At 37.1% G+C, this 20,917-nt stretch overlaps 2 protein-coding genes across 2 annotated transcripts in view; one reads left to right on the top strand and one right to left on the bottom strand.

The window, feature by feature from the left end:
* Positions 1–4,414: 4,414 nt before the first annotated feature.
* Positions 4,415–8,332, top strand: LOC120120560 (LRR receptor-like serine/threonine-protein kinase GSO1). The gene is made up of 2 exons (XM_039140175.1): positions 4,415–7,817; positions 7,885–8,332. The coding sequence occupies exons 1-2, from the start codon at positions 4,415–4,417 to the stop codon at positions 8,253–8,255; spliced, it is 3,774 nt and encodes a 1,257-aa protein (XP_038996106.1). The 3' UTR covers positions 8,256–8,332.
* A 2,987-nt stretch (positions 8,333–11,319) lies between these two features.
* Positions 11,320–20,917, bottom strand: part of LOC120120478 — a 17,515-nt gene continuing 7,917 nt past the window's right edge. Inside the window, exon 2 of the mRNA XM_039140114.1 lies at positions 11,320–11,890. Within this exon, the coding sequence (XP_038996045.1) occupies positions 11,378–11,863 (486 nt within the window). The 5' untranslated portion in view covers positions 11,864–11,890 and the 3' untranslated portion in view covers positions 11,320–11,377. The remainder of the gene's footprint in view (positions 11,891–20,917) is intronic.

Below are 20,917 nucleotides of genomic sequence, written 5' to 3'. Positions count from 1 at the left end.
AAGCTATCCAAATACCTATTAAGCTCACCATATCACCAAGTCTTCCCAACTCTTGCTCTTTGGGAGGGGTCTTTACACCACACTTTCACCACCCAAAAGCCAATCAATGTTTCCAACATGAAAAGGAATGACACTAGTTGTTAAAAAATACTATAACACATGAAAATTGAATGAAAACCATGAAATGAGACTTTGGAACCCAAAGCCTCCTAAACTTCCAAATGAGCTCATGGCCACTATTAAAGAAGATAGTGAACTTATCTTGGAGCTTGTGATCTAAGGATCACAAATCTTACCATGGATTTTCTGATGGAGTGAAAAAGATGAAGAAAAGAGAAACCTTTGACTCTAGCTCTTGCTTGGATGAAGAGAGAAGAAGAAAGAAAGAAAGAAAAAGATGAGACTGAGAAGTGTTGGGAGGAGATGAGAAAAATGAGTATGTATATTACCCCAAATAGCCCAACGTGAATTAGCAAAAAATCCTCCCCATATCAGCCATGATTTTACTCAATGAGAAAATTACACTCTAGGTCCCTCTCATATCATCCTAAGCTTAAAAATTTCCTTTTTTATCTCCAAAAAGATCAATTTCTTACTCGATTGAACTCGTATTCGAAGAGATGAACCTCTATGCTATAATAAATCTATTAAATAAATTATTGAGTCAACACTAAAATCTTAACTCAAAAATTTGGGTTGTTACATAAATCACTCATTTGCGAATATGCCTAGTAGGTACCAACTTATCTTTCACATGTGGTGGCAGAGATACTTAATGGAGGTGTTGCCCATCCTCTCCATTCATATGTTCGAGCCCATGCTTCAACTTTGGTTGCCTCAAGTCTAAATTGAAGTAGGTGAAGAAGGCATGCTTCGTAAAAGTAAGTCCTTGAGTGTTGTCGGCTTCCTATTTTCAACCCTCATAAGAAGAGTGATCCGAGTAAGCAAAGATCGTCATGTTGTCTATGTTTTCTTTCGAGGGATCTTTGATCGCACATACAAGCTATGTAGCTCAATTTTGTAGGTGTCGGCCGAAAATAACCAAATACGTCGAGGGGGATTTTAGTACAAAGATGGGATGTGATATTGGTTTTTTTTCCTTTAATGGTGTATTTCAACTTATTCATTTTTGTTAGGAGATGTTCCTTTCTCATCGCACCAATTATTGGTGAGAACAAATGACTTATATCAGTCGTTGATGGTTCACCCCTTATGGTTTAGACAGAGTTCCATAACCAGTGGTTATACGATAATTGGTCGGTGTTTGGGTCCTCTGTCTCCATTAGGATGGATATGGGGAGTCAATAAGAATCGGTTCTAGATCATTCTCTCAATCTTGGTTGAAGCTTTACAGCGACCCTTAGTGTTGATATCAGGTGTAGAGTCATGATAGCTACTAACATATTGGCAGACCTGATAGATACGACAAATTGATAGTAGATTTTAGCTCTAACAGGTCACGTGAATTTGACAGAGATCATATCAAGAGGTTACAACTTTTAGAGAGGTACAAAGACCTTAAGTCCTTATGTTTGAATATGTTCTTCCGAAATTTTAACTAAGAAGAAATTATTTGAATGACTTTAAGATGCGGAAATCAATCTTGGAGAAGAGATTTACAAGAAACACAAAAATATCTATTTGTTATTTTTTAATATAAATTAAGTACAGGTAAAAATATTTCAACTGTGATTAATTTCACCACTTATACATCAAATAATTATATGTAAATCAAATGTCATTGTGGGATGATATTAGACGGTAAGGTTCATTTGGAGTAGGCTACCAATAAAAAAGGAATCGAAGTGCCACAAAAGGACGAGGGTTTTGGTGGCTCAACCCAATATTAATATGATGAAGACTCGTTGTAATTAAAGAAAACATAAAACAAAGCGTCCTATTAGTTGTTTTCTTCCAGGTATAAGCAATTAGGCATAGGAGATATTATTCTTATATGAAACCAACGTAATTATTGATGGGAATAGTAGCAGCAAGCCAAGGTAAAGTTACGTTGTAGATAATTACGTGGGTTTTGGGGTTTGGAAAAGGAATATTATTGTATCATGTGAAGAATATTGTACAGTACGTAGGTTGAAGTGGGACTCCATTCCCTAACTTTGACTTCCACCAGCTAGATTTTCAATTAATTTTTTTATTTCGAATCATGAGGGGTATATAATTTTTTTTTTATTTTGAATCGAGAGGAGTATATAATGATCCTCTAAAAACTTTAAATTATCTTATGTTTTACATATTTTTTATCGATAATTTATTTTCAATTCTTAAAATTTTATAAATTTTTCTCTTAAATTTTAAAATTTCTTTCCTAACATAAAATTTTTGCTTAATATTGTTTCTTTATATATGTAGGGTAAAGTATACAAATAGTCTATCGACTATAGGGTGATACTTTGTTGGGTCCTTCGACTATTAAAAGTTACAAAATGATAATTTGACTATAGTGTATTACTTTGTTGAGTTCTCTAACTATTAAAGTTACAAAATGGTCCTTCGACTATAGGGTATTGCTTTGTTGAGTCTCTCGACTATTAAAAGTTACAAAATGGTAATCATACTATTTAGTATATTTCAAACCCGTTCTTTTCCGTTAAAAAATTAAAAACAATCCAAGTTGGATGTTAACTTGTTGATTGAGATATGATATTTTTTTAGATTTTGGGATTATATTTTATCATATCTCACTCATCAGGTTAACATCAAACTCAGAATGTCGTCAATTTCTTAACGAAAAAGGACGAGTTTGGAACATACTAAATAGTCGAATGATCATTTTATAACTTTTAATAGTCGATGAACTTAACAAAATAATATCTTATAATTAAATGATCATTTTATAATTTTTAATAGTTGATAAACTCAACAAAAAATTACTTTATAGTTAAAACACTATTTATGTGCTTTACTAGTATATATATTATATAAAAGAGGTTTTGGATTTAATCATGGTTTTTAGAACCGGACCGGTTAGTGAACCGGTCATGCTACCAGTTCACTGGTTCAACCGGTCGAACTGGTCTGACCGATCGGAAGAACCGGACGACGTCATAATTATTTAAAAAATTAAATAAAAATACCAAAAATATTAATAAAAAATAATTTTTTATATCACAAGTCATATTCAAAGCAAGTCATAACATATATAAGTTAAAAACCATAAAATCAAGTGAAACAAAATAATAACAGTTTAACTGCAACATAATATTTAAGGTAAAACATATTAAATAATAAATATAATTATATAACTATAATTAAAAAATAAATTTGGGGTTAAAAAAATCATAACAAAATGATATTGTTTGGTTTAATTTTTTTTAAAAACAATCTCACATGACTAAGAAACATAGAAGAGCATCCCAAAGGTCTAAAGAGAAAAAATATGAGAACAAAACAATCTCACATTGCTAAGAAACATAGAAGCGCATCACAACTAAGTTCTATAAATAATAGAGGTAATTTGACATTCAAAATCATGGAGCCTTTTGGTGAGTATTGAGTGAACTATTCTTTCACTTCAATCAAGCTCGAATTTTAGGCTTCAATCGAGCTTCTAATTTTTTTTTTGAGTTCAAGCCTTTTTGAGTTCAAGTTTCAATATTATATTTCGAGTTTGAGTTGAACTTGATAATTTTTAGCTTGTGAGTTTGAGTTGAGTTGAGCTTACTTTTAAAGTTTTCAAGTTCGAGTCGAGCTCAGCAATACTCGAGTTCGACTTGGCTCGTTTAACAAACGACGCTGTTTGGTTTAATTTTTTTTTTTAAAAAAACAAAAATCCTAGTTTTTTCCGATTTTCAGCCGATCCGGTTCGAACGGTTCAGCGGTTCTGGCCGGTTCATTAATAACGATTCAATCGATTTAGATTGAATCAGTAACGATTCCCAGTTAAATCAACCGATCCAATCCGATCCGATTTTCAAAACAGAAGATTTAATTCGTTGTGAGCTAACACACTTTTCAAAGTTTATAACAAAAGAAAGACACCTTCCCCACAATACTAACTCATTGTGTTAAAAAAATTATTTGTATCGTCAATGTCCCTGACTGGGTTTGACCTTGCTAATTCAAAAAAAATATTAATAGTTGATGAAATTGATTCATTTATGAGCACACCTGTCGACAGTAGTACAGTTAGAACCAAACCTCAATCTCCACCGAGCTGCCTCCATTCCCAAACCTTGTTCCCAATACAGCAACTCATTTATGGCACCCTACTGACACACCCCAACGGTCCCTCTATCAATCTATCCATTCTCTGATCCTAGCACCACTTCTTTTTAAAGTTTTCACCCTTTTTAAGGCAAATTATTACCAACTTCCAACGCGGCTTTGATAAATGATGTTCACCATGTTTATCAGATAAAGCAACGTTCATGCAATGCTCTGTTTCTGTCAAGAGATGGACGCCATGAAAAAGGGTTTCTTCTTCCTACTGAGTACTCTTCTGTTGTTTTTAGCTTCTGTTGTATGTCAAAACCAGGAGTTGCCGCTTTTGCTGGAGATTAAGAGGTCGTTTGTTGAAGACCCTCAGGGTGTTCTGCACGACTGGTCCTCCTATGGTGATTCCAATTTCTGTGGTTGGACTGGTGTCACTTGTGGGTTTAGCTCCTCCGTGAACTCAGCCCATGTTGTGAGTTTGAACCTTTCCGGGTTTGGACTCGGTGGCTCGATATCAGCCTCGCTTGGTGAGTTGAAGAATCTACGACACCTTGATCTTTCCTCTAACCGACTTACGGGCCCCATTCCAACCACCCTCTCTAACCTTTCCTCTATGGAATCTTTGCTTCTGTATTCAAACAAGCTCTCTGGACCCATCCCACCTCAGCTGGGTTCACTCTCCAGCCTCCGAGTCATGCGAGTTGGTGACAATGAGCTCACTGGCCCCATTCCGTCGTCATTCGGAGAACTTGTCAACTTGGTCACCCTCGGCTTGGCTTCATGCCGTCTCACAGGCTCAATTCCCCCCGAGCTGGGTCAACTCGCCGGACTTGAGGACTTGATTCTGCAGGATAACCAACTCAACGGCCATATTCCACCTCAGCTTGGGAACTGTTCAAGCCTCAACGTCTTCACTGCAGCTTTCAACAACCTTAATGGATCCATCCCACCAGAATTGGGACGTCTCAAGAACCTTCAAACTCTCAATCTGATAAACAACTCTCTTTCAGGGAATATACCAAGCCAACTCGGTGAATTGAGCGAACTCGATTATCTCAGTTTAATGGGGAACCATCTCGAGGGTGCAATACCAAAGTCATTAGCGAACTTGGGCAATCTTCAGACTCTTGATTTATCGTTAAACAAGCTCACAGGAGGCATTCCCGAAGAATTAGGCCAGTTGAGTCTGCTGGTGTACTTGGTTCTATCAAACAACAATATTTCGGGTACAATACCAAGAAATATATGCTCCAACACTAGCCATTTGGAGCATCTGATCCTTTCGGATGTTCATCTTTTCGGTGAAATCCCAGTGGAATTGAGAGATTGTACATCTTTGAAGCAGCTTGATTTGTCCAACAACACGCTTAATGGATCAATACCAGTTGAGCTTTATGAGCTGTATGAACTGACCGATCTCTATCTCCACAACAACAGCCTGGTTGGTTCCATTTCTCCATTCATAGCAAACCTCACCAACTTGCAAACACTTGCTCTGTTTCACAATGATTTAGAAGGCAAACTTCCTGGAGAAATAGGAATGCTGGGTGCACTTGAAATCTTATATCTGTATGAAAATCGATTGAGTGGACACATCCCTTGGGAGATCGGTAATTGTTCGAGCTTGAAAATGGTGGACTTCTTTGGTAATTGTTTTACCGGGGAGATCCCGGTTACTTTTGGTAGGCTGAAGGAGCTGCAGCTGCTTCATCTGAGGCAGAATGAGCTTGTGGGAGAAATTCCAGCCACATTGGGTAACTGCCATCACCTTACTATCCTGGACATTGCAGACAATCAACTATCTGGTGTCATTCCCACTAGTTTCGGGTTACTTCGAGCCCTGGAGCAGTTCATGCTTTACAACAATTCACTTGAAGGTAATCTCCCAGCCTCATTGATCAATTTAGCCAACCTGACAAGAATCAATCTCTCCAAAAACAAAATGAATGGGAGCATTGCTCCATTATGTGGTTCACGTTCTTTCCTTTCATTTGATGTAACTAACAATGCATTTGATGGTGAAATTCCTGAGGAGCTTGGGAATTCACCTACTCTTGATAGACTAAGATTAGGGAGAAACAGATTCACCGGAAGAATCCCAGTATCGTTGGGCATGATTCGTGAACTGTCGCTACTAGACCTCTCAGGTAATTTGCTCACTGGACCTATACCGGATGAGCTCAAGCTGTGCAGGAAATTGAGTCATGTTGATTTAAACGACAACTCGCTTTCTGGACTGATACCACCATGGCTGGGTGATTTGCCTCAACTTGGAGAGCTTAGGCTCTCCTCCAATCATTTTTTCGGGGCTCTCCCTCAACAGCTTTTCAATTCTTCCAAGCTTCTGGTACTGCACCTTGAAGGCAACTCGATCAATGGAACTCTCCCTGGTGAAATCGGTAATTTGTCGTCTCTTAATATACTCAACCTCAATGGAAACCGACTTTCTGGGCCCATTCCTAAAACCATAGGCAAGCTAAGCAATCTATATGAGCTGCAGCTCTCAAGGAATGGTTTCAATGGTGATATACCAACTGAGGTTGGGCAACTCAAGAATCTCCAAAGCATTCTAGACCTCAGTTGCAACAACCTCACCGGAAATATACCACCTTCTATCGGATTGCTATCCAAGCTTGAAGCCCTTGATCTTTCTCACAATCAACTCATAGGAGAAGTCCCCCCTCAAATTGGTGACATGAGCAGCTTGGGGAAGCTTAATCTCTCCAACAACAATCTCCAAGGAAAATTAAGCAAACAACTGTCGCACTGGCCGGCTGAAGCATTTGAAGGGAACTTGGATCTTTGTGGAAGCCCTCTTGATGGTTGTGACAACCTTGGATCCAGCAAGCAGCGATCACTAAGTGAAACATCTGTGGTGGTGATATCAGCGATTTCGACTTTAGCTGCAATTGCGCTGCTTGTGCTGGTAGTAATCATCTTCTTGAAACAAAGGAGAGAATATTTCAAGAGAGGCAATGAAGTGAAATGCACCTACTCTTCTTCCAGTTCTTCCCAAGCAAGGAGAAGGCTACTCTTCCATCACGGGGCTACTAAGCAAGACTACAAATGGGAAGACATCATGCAAGCCACGAAAAATCTAAGCAACGAGTTTTTCATTGGCTCTGGAGGGTCTGGAACAGTCTACAAAGGCGAATTTCGAGACGGAGAAACTGTGGCCGTCAAAAAGATCCTGTGGAAGGAAGATCTCCTACTGGATAGAAGTTTCACAAGAGAGATCAGGACACTTGGGAGGATAAGGCACAGACATTTGGTGAAGTTGATGGGGTATTGTATAAACAGAGTAGCTGGCTTCAATCTCCTGATCTACGAGTACATGGAGAATGGAAGTGTGTGGGATTGGTTGCATAAGCAGCCGGTAAATATCAAGAAGAAGAGCCTTGATTGGGAGGCTAGGATAAGGATTGCGGTCGGATTAGCACAAGGAGTCGAGTACCTCCATCATGACTGTGTGCCGAAGATTGTTCATAGGGACATCAAATCAAGCAATGTGTTGCTAGATTCCAACATGGAAGCACATTTGGGAGATTTTGGGCTAGCAAAATCGGTCGTGGAGAATTATGACTCCATCTCCGACCTGGAGTCAAACTCATTGTTTGCAGGGTCTTATGGTTATATTGCACCAGGTAGTACTATCTTCAATATTTTTTCATACATGGTTTAAAGCTCAAAAAGTTCCGTTCCTGTTTGCAGAGTACGCTTATATGCTCAAGGCAACCGAGAAGACCGACGTTTACAGTATGGGAATCGTGTTAATGGAGATTGTAAGTGGCAAAATGCCAACTGATAACCTTTTCGGTGTAGATATGGACATGGTGAGATGGGTGGAGATGCGTATCCAAATGCAAGGTTCAGATCGTGGGGAGCTGATAGATCCTACACTGAAACCGCTCTTACCTTGTGAGGAGTCTGCAGCATATCAGGTGCTTGAAATAGCACTGCAGTGCACGAGAACGATAACGCAGGAGAGGCCGTCTGCCCGTCAAGCCAGTGATCTCCTCATTAATGTATTGAACAACAGGAAGGTGGTTACTGAAAAGGTGAATATGGAACCCTACAAATGACCTAGTTTCAAATCAAAATCATCTCATATTGTGGGAACTTGCATTTAAACACATTATTATTCTGTAAGTTATGCAAAAGTTGGAGTGACTGTGTGAGGGTTAAATATATCCAGCCTTTAGAAGAGTTGTTGAGAATTCTTTCATAAATAGGCGTAAAGATCCATTGTCTAACAATGGTGGTGGAATTGAACACCAAGCAATTATTTTCTTCTCTTCCATGTACAATCCGGCAAGCATCCATGGAAACAAAGAAAGAAACTGTCCAAAATCATCCAACTATAAGCATGACGTAGAGCAAGGTCTAACTGTTACCGCTAGAGACGAACACATGATTTTATATCGAGGGAGACAAATTAATAAAATTTCAGGGAGGATGAAAATATATTATCAACTAAAGGTATAAAGAAAAAAATTTAAAATATATAGAATTTTAAAAATTTTAGGGAGGAACGATTGTCTCCACCTGCTCCCCTCAATCTATCTCTGATTATTGCTATCATTTATCAGGTAACAAAATATTCCAACTTGGTATTTAGGAAAGAGATTCAGTGTGGGTTTGGGTAAAGTAACAACAATTCAATAATGAAGATTTATAAGAACATATTTGTTTCATAATATATATATAAATGAACATATCAATATTTCTAATGGTAACCATTAGATATTCTTATATAGCATAAATTTTGGTGTACCGCTATAGATATTTTTCTATTGTTTTATAACTTTTGTACAACTTCAGGTATTTGAGTATGGTATGCAAATGAATTATTTTAACTTCAGAATTTTACTTTTCTTGCCTATGTTGGCTGTGTCAATATTTGGTTAAAACCTATATGTAGTATACCTGAAAGTTAATTTTAGTCTTTCTACTGTTTAAAAAAAAAAGGGATGTTTTAGTTCTTTATTATATCTAAAATTTTAATTTAGTCCCTCTATTATAAAAAGAAATATTTTAATCCTTTGTATGTTTGAAAAGTGAATATTTTGGTTTAAAATTTTAAAGTTATAGTTAGTCAACTTAATATTTTGAATTTTAGCACCTTTTTAAGTCATTGACAATTTTAAAATGGAACAAAATGATTCCACTTGAAAAGGGAAAGTGATTTATTCGATTTATACTTTAGCAGTGAATAAAATAAGAGTGATCTATGTCTATTAGTACCTGACACATGTTCAATTATGATTGGATAACTTTTTTAAAATAAAATAAAAAATATAATACTTTTCATATATTTCATATTTTATAACTTTAATAAAATTTTAAATATTTTGTATTTTTGTATCATCCTTTTCAATTAAACCCTTACTCTTACTCCAAATATAAAAATTCTAAGAAAATTTAATGTACATTTTTTTCAATTAAACATTTTAAATATTTTTTATTAGATTGGGGTGATTACAAGGTAATATTTGTTTAGGATTTTTTTAACCAATAGGCAATGGATGCACACACACCCTTAAGACATAAATGTTCAAACTCGAGATCTCGAGGAGAAATACTCCCTTTAACCATTGATATTGCTTAATAAGTTCATTTTTAATATTATTATAAGTGGAGATAACAGAGTCTGGAGTTGAGTAGGAATTAATTTTGTATTTATATTTCATAAGTATTTACAAATTTTATGTAAATATTCACACAAAAAATATTTTGAAAGAGAATAATTGAGTTCAAAATTGAGAAGAACCTAAAAAGAGTTTAAACCAAAACATTTAAACTAATCGACAATAATTTTAATATTTTAAACCAAAATGTTAAATTCCTAACAAGAAAGACCTTATCAAGCCACACGGCCCACACCAAGCTCAAATCATTCATCTATCAAACATAACTAAACATTCTAACCTCTTATCTCCAAATGCATGCTCATTGCAACAAGCAACACAACCATACCATTATATCCACCATTTTTCTCTACATATGAAAGTGCGAAAGTAAAAAAAGCAAATACATCACCCATGTAGTCAAGAAAATCAATGCCATGTAAACCTGCTTCAGCATCTCAGCTTCATTTGAAAATAAACATAAGATATTGACCCAGTTATTTTACTTAAATGCTAACTAAGCCTCATGCCTAAACATCCTTCTTTAGTGTAACTCCAATAAATAATAAAAGGGAAAAAACTGTTTCCCATCAGAAAAGTCATGCTCTTCAATCAGGAAGGTAATTTTTCCCTGTAGATTAAGCCTAGAAAGTGAGGCATTGAATCAATTTCCAAATACAACAAAGTCTTATGAAGACTACCATATTAATATCACATACTTCATAATTGAATAGACAACAGAACTTAAGGTTTGCAAAAAAAAAATTACCATTCACTGAGCTTTTGGATTTAATCTGTAGAAGGGAAAGCGGGAAAATGTTAAACAGAGGATTCAAGTTATGCTTAAGGTGGATGATATATATATATATATATAGATATGGATATAAAGATTCATACATCATGTGCAACTGAAGTGCACAATCAACCTAGCAGCAGCATCTTTTAATTTATAAACCAGATAATTTAGCCATTGCCAGTTTGCCACGACAAATCATTGGCAGGGAATAACACATGAAACATAATAAGATTGGCATCCGAGAAGTAAGAGTTATAGGTTCACATTATCACAGAAGAAAAAGGGCAAACATTACACAATCAAACAAATGCAGTCCAATAAGCTTAAAAGCAGTATGAGGGCATTTTGATCGATATCACATTAGAAAGACAGTAAAACTAATAATTACCCCAAAACAAAACATAAGGACAAAGCTTAAGGCACTTTGATCGATATCACATTATTCTTTTTTGAATAATCTGGGGTGATGATAAGGTAGTATTGTTCAGAAATCTCTTATCCTAAACCTTCAGGGAGAACAGCACTCCCTTTTACTACCGACAGCAAATGACATCTTCATTTTATTTTTCTTCTAAGAGAAACAAAGAAAATGCACCTATTGGAAATTAAAGCACATTAGAAATAAGCACGCAGTAAATATAGCATCCGAAGTAATACAATAACAGCAGTAGTACTTTGGTTACATATATAAAATGCATAGACAGAGACATGAGATAATCGAAATACTGAAAAAACAATCCCAGAATTTATTTTATTAGTAATAACAACTATGCCACTTTTTTCAAAGGGATTCTTTCTTAACGTTGACTGCAGGATTCACAGGAATGTTAACAAACCCCATCTCTTTAGGACTAATTTCTTCGTTGAACTCATAATCCTCATGGTACTCGCGACGGGCCATGAAGATCATCCAGATCAAGTAGATAGTGGCGGCAGTGAGAGCGCCGCAGCCGACACCGAGGAGGAGAGCGGCGACCACGCTGAGAATGTCCCTGCTGCGATCACGGAGAGAGCTGAAGACGTGGGAGGGCTTGGGATCTTCGTGTATGGGTAAGGGATTCGATTGGGCGATTTCAGTGAAGACGGTGACGAATCGGGACGAGACAGCGTGGACAGGGTCGTTAGGGTTATGTAAAGAGATGGAATAGGAGGAGACGAGGAAGGTCTTGCAGGGCCTTGCCGCCGTGGCTGAGATTGAAAAGAGGCCCAACGCCATTATCGCCACCGCTGCGGCTTCCGCCAACAGAGACTCATTCCACCGTCCCATTCTTCCTTCTTCAATGCTTATTCTTTTCTGTTAATTCTATTTCTTCCCTTTGGCGACCAATTTCGATTCCAATATCGCTTCTTTTTCTACACATCCGCTTATAAGTAGTAGTTGACTAAGCACCGGTTAAATTGATTTGATAAACTGAGACACTATAAATTATAAATTAAAGATTTATTAATAAATTAAATATTACTAATAATTAATCCAAAAATAATAATAAAATCTCATTTTGTATTTAAAAGTTGTATATAAAATATAAGACTTAATTGAAATATATGTCCCCAAACTATAATCTTCATTTTAAATTAGTCCTTAAACTTTTAAATATTCCAATTTCATCCCTAAAGTATGCCTCTTATTCTAAATTAGTCCTTAAACTTTTGAACATTATAATTTCATCCCTAAACTATGACCTACTTTTAAATTAATCCCCAAACTTTTGAATATTTCAATTTTATCCCTAAATTCATCCAAATATGTAATTGGTTTCAACCATAATTTAACATAAACTTTATTTTTTTCAAACATATAACACTATGACTTGACCTAACGATTTTATTAACAAGAGATGTGATCAGTATATATGAATAGTTTGGGATGAATTTGGAATGTTTAAAAAGTTTGGGGACCAATTTAGAATGATAGTCATAGTTTATGGATGTAATTGAAATATTAAAAAGTTTAGGGACCAATTTAAAATAAATATCATGCCTTGAGGATATGTGATACAATTAACTCAATATATAACAACATCTATATAGTAAGAGGGTGCAAAAATGGGTTAAACTGATTAAATCCAATAAAATAAATTGATTTTTTATCAGTATTATTAATTCTTAAATCAATTAAGTTTAGTAAGATTAAAATCAATCATGGTGTCCAAATTAATTATCGTAACGGTGAGATTAAAAATAACAATGAAATATATAGATTTAAATACAATTGTACAGTGGTGGATTTTAAAAAGAATATTTGGAGTGTCCTGCATAAAATTTTAAAAAATTGTACTAGTCTAAATTAAAAAATTTATAAAGGGCTTAATTTAAATTTGTTAAAATATTTGGGGTTTAACTGAAAGTTTAAAAAATTATAAGACGTAGTGTAGTAGTGTGAAATTTTAAAAGTTTTAGAAGTGAAATTAATTTAAAAATTCAAAAATTTCAAAACATAATGAAACTTTTGAAAATTCTTAAAAGAGTTAAATTACAATTTTCATCAGTGAATTTTACTCTCCCTCTTATTTAGGATATGTTCTTCTAATTATCACGGTATGGTGAAAATAAAACTAGGGTAAATTATAATTTTCATCATTGAATTTTATTCTCTCCTATTTTGTTAACTGAACTTTAAAAGTTTTCGATTTTCTCACTAAACTTAATACATTGGATTTTTTTGTCACTGAACTTTAATCTCTCTCTTATTTTGGTCACTTCGCCGTTAAATAGTTAACGGCATTAAAAATGATGCAATTTAAAAGAAAATTCACCAAAACGACGTCATTTTGCATCTATATAACAACTCATTTTAATGTTGTTAATTATTTAACGACAAAGTAACAAAAAAACTCCAATGTATTAAGTTTAGTAAGAAAATTGAAAAGATTGAAAGTATAGTAAGTGAAATAGGAGAGAAAATATCAGTTACCAAATTTGAAATTTACCCATAAAACTAATAGAATTAAAGATATTATATTAAAAATTATATATGATAAAATTGTAAACTATTTAACCTTATAGATTTATGAATAATAACATTAAATTATAATTTTATGGATAATATGTATAATGATATTTGTGTTTTTTAATTATTAATGTAATTATATTAGGCAAAACTTTCGAGATAATGTTCTGGAAGAAATTAATTCACGAGCTAATGCACTCCCAAGATTAATTGCTCAAATAGGGTGAAATCTACAGTGTTGGTCGTAGGTCGCCATGCACTCCGGGCGACCTACCCTTGCTCAAACAGAGAGAATGACCGTGTTGCATGGCCATGCACGTCACAACACATAGGTCGCCATGCCCTCCGGGCGACCTTGTAGGTCCCCATGTACTCCGGGAGACCTACCCTCGCTCGGCTTCCCTCGGATTCCCTCGCATAGCTCGCTCGGTTGCCCTCAGATGCCCTCGCATAGCTCGTTCGGATGGCCTCGGTCGGATGGCCTCGGATGCTCTCGGATGGCCTCGGATGCCCAGCGTGTTGGGACGTGCATGGCACATGCAATCTCTTGTAGCTCGCCGGGAAGACATGACGACCTATGGCCAACACTGTGGATTTCACCTTATTTGAGCAATTAATCTTGGGAGTGCTTTATCTCGTGAATTAATTTTTTCCAGAACATTGTCTCGAAAGTTTTGCCAATTATATTATTTTATTTAAGGTTAAAGTGTATAAATGGTCAATAAAATATGTTAGAAATAATTTTTTATCATTAAATTTTCAAAAATTATAAACTTGTGTGTAAATATTCTATTTAATTATAAAATGGTCATTCCGTTATTTTTTTAAAAAAAATCGTTGCGTTGTTAGTAGGTTATATTTTATTTGGTCCCTCAATTGTAACTAAAATTATATTTGATACCTTTTTAATGTTTCTAAACAATAATTCCAAAAAATTTACAAAAAATCATTTTAAAAATATACTAGAATTTGTCGGAATCGTCTTTCGGTTGGGCCCCGGAATCGGGCTTCGACTTAGGAAAATAGATTTGGAGTCGCCACCGACCATTTTAAAATGAATTTAGGTGGGTCGGACACCATCTTACCTGATCTGCGTTTTACCAAAAATGTGTCGGGTTCGGGAGTCGGTTACGGTCAAGGAAGGATTAGCACCCTTGAACCGCCCTTTCGGTACCAATTAATTTGTCGGTTGTCTTTAATTGCGAAAATTAAAATTAAAATTAGAATTTAAAACATTCGATTCAAATACTTACCTTTGATCGATTGAAATTACGACTTAAAAAGTTTAAAAAGAATGTTAAATTGAAAAATAAATAAATAAATATTAAATAAAAAGAGGAAAAAAAAGATTTTTCTTAAAAAATGTTAAAAATAGATAATTTAAAAAATAAAAAAAATCAAAAACTATACTGTATTATAAAAAAAACTCAGAATCAAAATGAGTGTCTACCAGAATCATAATGTTACCATTTAACAACAACAATCTTGCGTGACAACAGCGAACCGTTTCCATGACATGTCTCGCTTTAAGTAATCCACAGGATCCACAAGTTGCACAAGGTAGCTTCCCTTTTCCATCACATTCTGTGCATATGCTCGAATGGAATTCAAGGCTGCCTTACAGTAATACTCCACAACCTCTGGTATTTCTGAGGTTTCAAGTGGTCGAGGTTTTGGATATATGCCATAGCTCCCATCACGCATAAGAATTCCCCACCGGTCTGAGATGAGTTTATCTGTTGATGATATCGACGCCACTCCACCAGGTTGATACACTGAATGTGATGCTCGGCCTACATGCCACAGTTGACGGAAAATGATGCCTCCCTTGGCATGAACAGCATCCACAATCGGCTTCCATGCCTCCACCTATTCTTCATGGTAGGTTCCAGGAACATGAGGAAACCCTACGCCGGTGTTGAAGATCAGTGTCCCTTCGGTGATGAGAAAGATGTCGGGAGTCGTCCTCTGGGTGTAATATTCAGCAAACACCGGCCCTGGCATTCCATTCAACACCCTGAATCTCGTCATAGGCGCCAGAACCACCCTGTGAGAAAGGTTCAACTTTTCCATCTTGTAAGGAGAGAACAACGTAGGGGCTCCTTGAGATTGGGATTCTGTCATTGTTAACTTTCCTTCTTCTTTTCCTACAAAACTTGATGGTAAGAAAATGGATTCATTAATGGTATACTGCCATTAGGAAACCCACACTTAACAAATATAAAAAAGAGATAATATGAACATAAGCTGAAAATTGAAAATTCTTAGATTGGGAAATGGGTGTCTCTCTCTCTTCAATTCTCTTTTTCCTCCCAAGCATTTGCCATGTTTCCATAATACGCAGCAAAGTGAGGCTCAATTTGAAGGGCTTCTTCATTTTTGGCAGTGCACATCATAATCATGCACCATTGGTGAGCTAGGGCCGACTGCATATCTTCATTAACTTCAAGTGAATCATGTCCTTTGTGAGGCACAATACCAAGGGAAGAAGCAGGCTCCTGTTTGGCCCCATAAACGACAGCTTCTTCAAGTTGTAAGAGGAAGAGCCTGACGACTCAGAAATGCCGGTATTGTTCAGAAAACAACTTCTTCGATCCTTGCAAGCAGGGCCAGAATCTCGTTCCTGTGGGCAGCAAGTGTGGAATCCAAACGTTCACGGAGGCTGTGTACGCAAGTGAGAGCACGCTCCGCCATTTCTTCGAACTTGAACTTTCGAGAACCAGAACCAAGGAAGAAGAAGATTACTAATGAGAATGGTAATACAAGGAACCAAAAAATTAATGAACGCAAAATAATAATAATAATAATCAAAGGATCCAATGAAATGGATCAGAACCAATAAATAAATACATAAATCAAATGCAACTTTCCAGAGAGCAAAAAAAAAATTTCGTCGCCTCGTTTCTTCTTCCCCGTGGTTCCTGGCTGGTTCAAGCATGGTTGCAGCAGTTTGGTTTCTTTGGGATACATGAAACTGACGAAGGTTGTTGATTCTCGAGCCATGAGCGTTTGCTTCGTTCAACACTTGGTAGATGAACATGTCTTGAGAACCATTCTCGTTAAACGACAGCTGATGATTACTCTGGGACTGGGAGACTTCTTAGCTCTCTCTAGCATTTTTTTTAATTCCAGTAGCCCCCTCAAATCTAAACGAAAATAGGGGATAAAGAAGAAAAGGGAAATGGGTTCCGTGTAATGGCCGATAGGCCATAGCACCTCTCTCTCTTCAGTTCCTTCTCCTTTTTATTGGCACGGTGATGGAGCAAGTGCCTCACCTAGATTAGTGGAGTTGTGGTTCAAATATGGCCAGGGTTGTTGTTGGTTGGTGTTACTTCGATTCGATGTTTCAAATGGTGAAGTAACAAAGATGGTATTGGAAAGAATAGAGACAGAGAAATTTTAGCCCCGAGAGAGCGTGAGACCAACGCCAATTTAATGTGGGAATGAGATTGTCATTTGATGCTGGAAAGTGAAGAGTGGAGACCATGGAAGGAAGAGAAAGAAGGCCAAGAGAGAGAACCCCACGCCCAGTGTCCTCCCCTGTTCATCTTTTTGCCCCCCCATTAAAAAAGTGATGAAGGTGGGTTATAAAAAGTCATGAAAGTGGGAGCATAGAGTTCAATTCTCAGGGGGAAAGTAATTGTGTCCACTACTCACCCTTAATTTATGGTGGCATGGGCTTAGTGGAATAGGTGGGGTGCATGTAGTTGAGATAATGATGGGTAGTGGGGCCTGCAAAAAAAATAAAAATAAAAATAAATAATTAAATAATAATAATAAATAAATAATAATATAATATAATATAATGTTTTTGTAGACCCGGACAAAAACGGGTGTCTACAGCTGCCCCTCTTTGCACATTTTTGTGTTAACAAGAATAGGGCAAAGACGAAAAAAAAGACAATCAGTTTTTGTCCGGTCCTCTCAAATGTGATTGGGCTTCCTGGAATTGGGCCTTTGTCTTCTTCTCGGTTTAAAGATTCTGGCTTGAAAATTCTTCCAGAAAGTAGTTCCTCGCTGTCATCGAGTTGAATGAAATCGAACTCTTCAGTTTTATTGACAGATAGCCCTTCTTGCCTTGAGCTATTCTGTAAACTTGGTTTGCCTCTGAGCTGAGTGTAATTGAACTCGAAGGTCTTCGGTTGGCAGATAGCCCTTCTCGACTTAAACTATACTGCAAATGATGTGCCTTGGAGCTGAGCGTAGTCGAACTCGAAGGTCTTTGGTCACAGATAACCCTTCTAGCCTTGAGTTATGCTGTAAATGATATGCCCTCGAAGCTGAGTGTAATCGAACTCGGGGGTCTTTGGCAGATAGCCCTTCTCGACTTAAGCTATGCTGCAAATGATGTGCCATTGAGCTGAGCGTAGTCGAACTCAAAGGTCTTTTGTTGGCAGACACTCCTTCTTTGAGTTGTATATCCCTCGTCGTGAAGTTGAAATCCAATCTAGAGATTGATGCTGCTTGTGTGCACGATTCCCTTCGTCATGAAGTTGAAACCGCGGGTGACCCTTCGTCGTTAAGCTGAGCCTGGAATTGGATATCCTTCGTCGTGAAGTTGAAATACAAGTAAGTTGTATTGTTACAAGTCCAATATCCTCCGCCGTGAAGTTGAAATTGGCTCTGGAACTGGGAAATTGTTTGTTGACAACCAGCGGTCCCTTCGTCGTGAAGTAGAACTTGTGTTGTCTGTAGTCCAATATCCTTCGTTGTGAAGTTGAAATTGGCTCTGAAATTGGGAAATTGTTTGTTGACAACCAACGGTCCCTTCGTCGTGAAGTTGAACTTGCGTTGTCTGGAGTCCAATATCCTTTGTTGTGAAATTGAAATTGGCTCTGAAATTGGGAAGTTGTTTGTTGACAACCAGCGGTCCCTTCGTCGTGAAGTTGAACTTGCGTTGTCTGGAGTCCAATATCCTTCGTTGTGAAGTTGAAATTGGCTCTGAAATTGAGAAGTTGTTTGTTGACAACCAGCGGTCCCTTCATCGTGAAGTTGAACTTGCGTTGTCTGGAGTCCAATATCCTTCGTTGCGAAGTTGAAATTGGGAAGTTGTTTATTGACAACCAGCGGTCCCTTCGTCGTGAAGTTGAACTTGCGTTGTCTGGAGTCCAATATCCTTCGTTGTGAAGTTGAAATTGGCTCTGAAATTGAGAAGTTGTTTGTTGACAACCAGCGGTCCCTTCGTCGTGAAGTTGAACTTACGTTGTCTGGAGTCCAATATCCTTCGTTGTGAAGTTGAAATTGGCTCTGAAATTGAGAAGTTGTTTGTTGACAACCAGCGGTCCCTTCGTCGTGAAGTTGAACTTACGTTGTCTGGAGTCTAATATCCTTCGTTGTGAAGTTGAAATTGGCTCTGAAATTGAGAAGTTGTCTATTGACAACCAGCGGTCCCTTCGTCGTGAAGTTGAACTTACGTTGTCTGGAGTCCAATATCCTTCGTTGTGAAGTTGAAATTGGCTCTGAAATTGAGAAGTTGTTTGTTGACAACCATCGGTCCCTTCGTCATGAAGTTGAACTTGCGTTGTCTCGAGTCCAATATCCTTCGTTGTGAAGTTGAAATTGGCTCTGAAATTGAGAAGTTGTTTGTTGACAACCAGCGGTCCCTTCGTCGTGAAGTTGAACTTACGTTGTCTGGAGTCCAATATCCTTCGTTGTGAAGTTGAAATTGGCTCTGAAATTGAGAAGTTGTTTGTTGACAACCAGCGGTCCCTTCGTCGTGAAGTTGAACTTACGTTGTCTGGAGTCTAATATCCTTCGTTGTGAAGTTGAAATTGGCTCTAAAATTGAGAAGTTGTCTATTGACAACCAGTGGTCCCTTCGTCGTGAAGTTGAACTTACGTTGTCTGGAGTCCAATATCCTTCGTTGTGAAGTTGAAATTGGCTCTGAAATTGAGAAGTTGTTTGTTGACAACCATCGGTCCCTTCGTCATGAAGTTGAACTTGCGTTGTCTCGAGTCCAATATCCTTCGTTGTGAAGTTGAAATTGGCTCTGAAATTGAGAAGTTGTTTGTTGACAACCAGCGGTCCCTTCGTTGTGAAGTTGAACTTACGTTGTCTGGAGTCCAATATCCTTCGCTGTGAAGTTGAAATTGGCTCCGAAATTGGGAAATTGTTTGTTGACAACCAGCGGTCCCTTCGTCGTGAAGTTGAACTTGCGTTGTCTCGAGTCCAATATCCTTCGTTGTGAAGTTGAAATTGGCTCTGAAATTGAGAAGTTGTTTGTTGACAAACAACTTTTCTTGACTTAAGCTGTGCTGTAAATTTCCTTTAAATGAATGATGGCCCTTTTCGCCAAATTTTGAGTCGGATATCTTCCGTCGTGGAATTGAAATCTGGCTTGAAAGTTTTAACTGGAAACATGATGCTCATGGATGAGTTTGAGTCGAACTAGATTTGTTTTGAACTGGTTCTCGAACCTATCTGAAATTGGTTCTGAGATATCAAGTCGGTTGAGGTGTAGCTCCTTACTGCCGAGTTAAGCAACCACCATCCTTCTTTGAAGGCGCTTGAGAATCGAGTATCCTTCATCCTGAAGTCAAAACTTGACTCTAAAAGCTGCAAAAACGTGTATGTTAAAATGATGAATGTGACGCACCTAAGTATGTCTAAGATGCATGCAATATGAATGAATTATGTGTTATCTCTTCGTGCTTTGTCTGCCAATCTGGTCCATGGAATCGATCGTGCCCCATTTGCTTCTCGAGCTTGGGCTTTACAGACATTTCATATCTGAGATTGTTCTGTTTGAAAATGTTTTTCTCATTTTTCTTGTTTCAGGAGAGAAAACGATAAAAATGCTGTAAAATATTATTCGCAATTGAATCAAATTATAAACGTGAGTTCAAAGAATATCAAAGGAATCAATAGCTCTTTTAACGTTTTCAGAGTTACAGCTCTTTGACCAGTGTCAAATGAATGGGTTGGCTTTAGCTTGGCCTCCTTTATAAGGTTTTGGAAAAAAAATGTCATTTTTTTTTGAAATATCGCAACATGCTTTGGCACTTCAATTGGGTGCGGACAAAATGACACAACTAGCATGATCACTTACTAGACCTTTTATTTCAGTCCTCTGAAATCTTCTATTTGTTCAAGCTTTGTAGGCTCCTCTAACAAAGGCAGTGCAAAAACATCGGTCTAAAAATGAAATTCTTGAGTGCTCGTGTGTAGTTGACTATAATAGGTGTTCCTTAACTCCCTTAGTCCATTTTACCGAAAATTTCTCGCTTAGATAAATTTGATTTAATTTGTCGTTATCTGACTAGCTGAATCCATAAAGCCGGGGCGTTTAACCAATTGCTTTAGAGGGACAGCTTAATATTATAATCACAGTTATCAAGTTAACTGAAGGGTTCATCTCATCACAGAGTCTTC

The sequence above is a fragment of the Hibiscus syriacus genome, unplaced genomic scaffold (genome assembly GCF_006381635.1).
Source record: "Hibiscus syriacus cultivar Baekdansim isolate YM2019G1 unplaced genomic scaffold, ASM638163v2 tig00110339_pilon, whole genome shotgun sequence".
NCBI classification, from domain to species: Eukaryota; Viridiplantae; Streptophyta; class Magnoliopsida; order Malvales; family Malvaceae; genus Hibiscus; species Hibiscus syriacus.
Note: the sequence above shows the minus strand (reverse complement) of the source record. Positions and strands in the feature narration are given on the sequence as shown.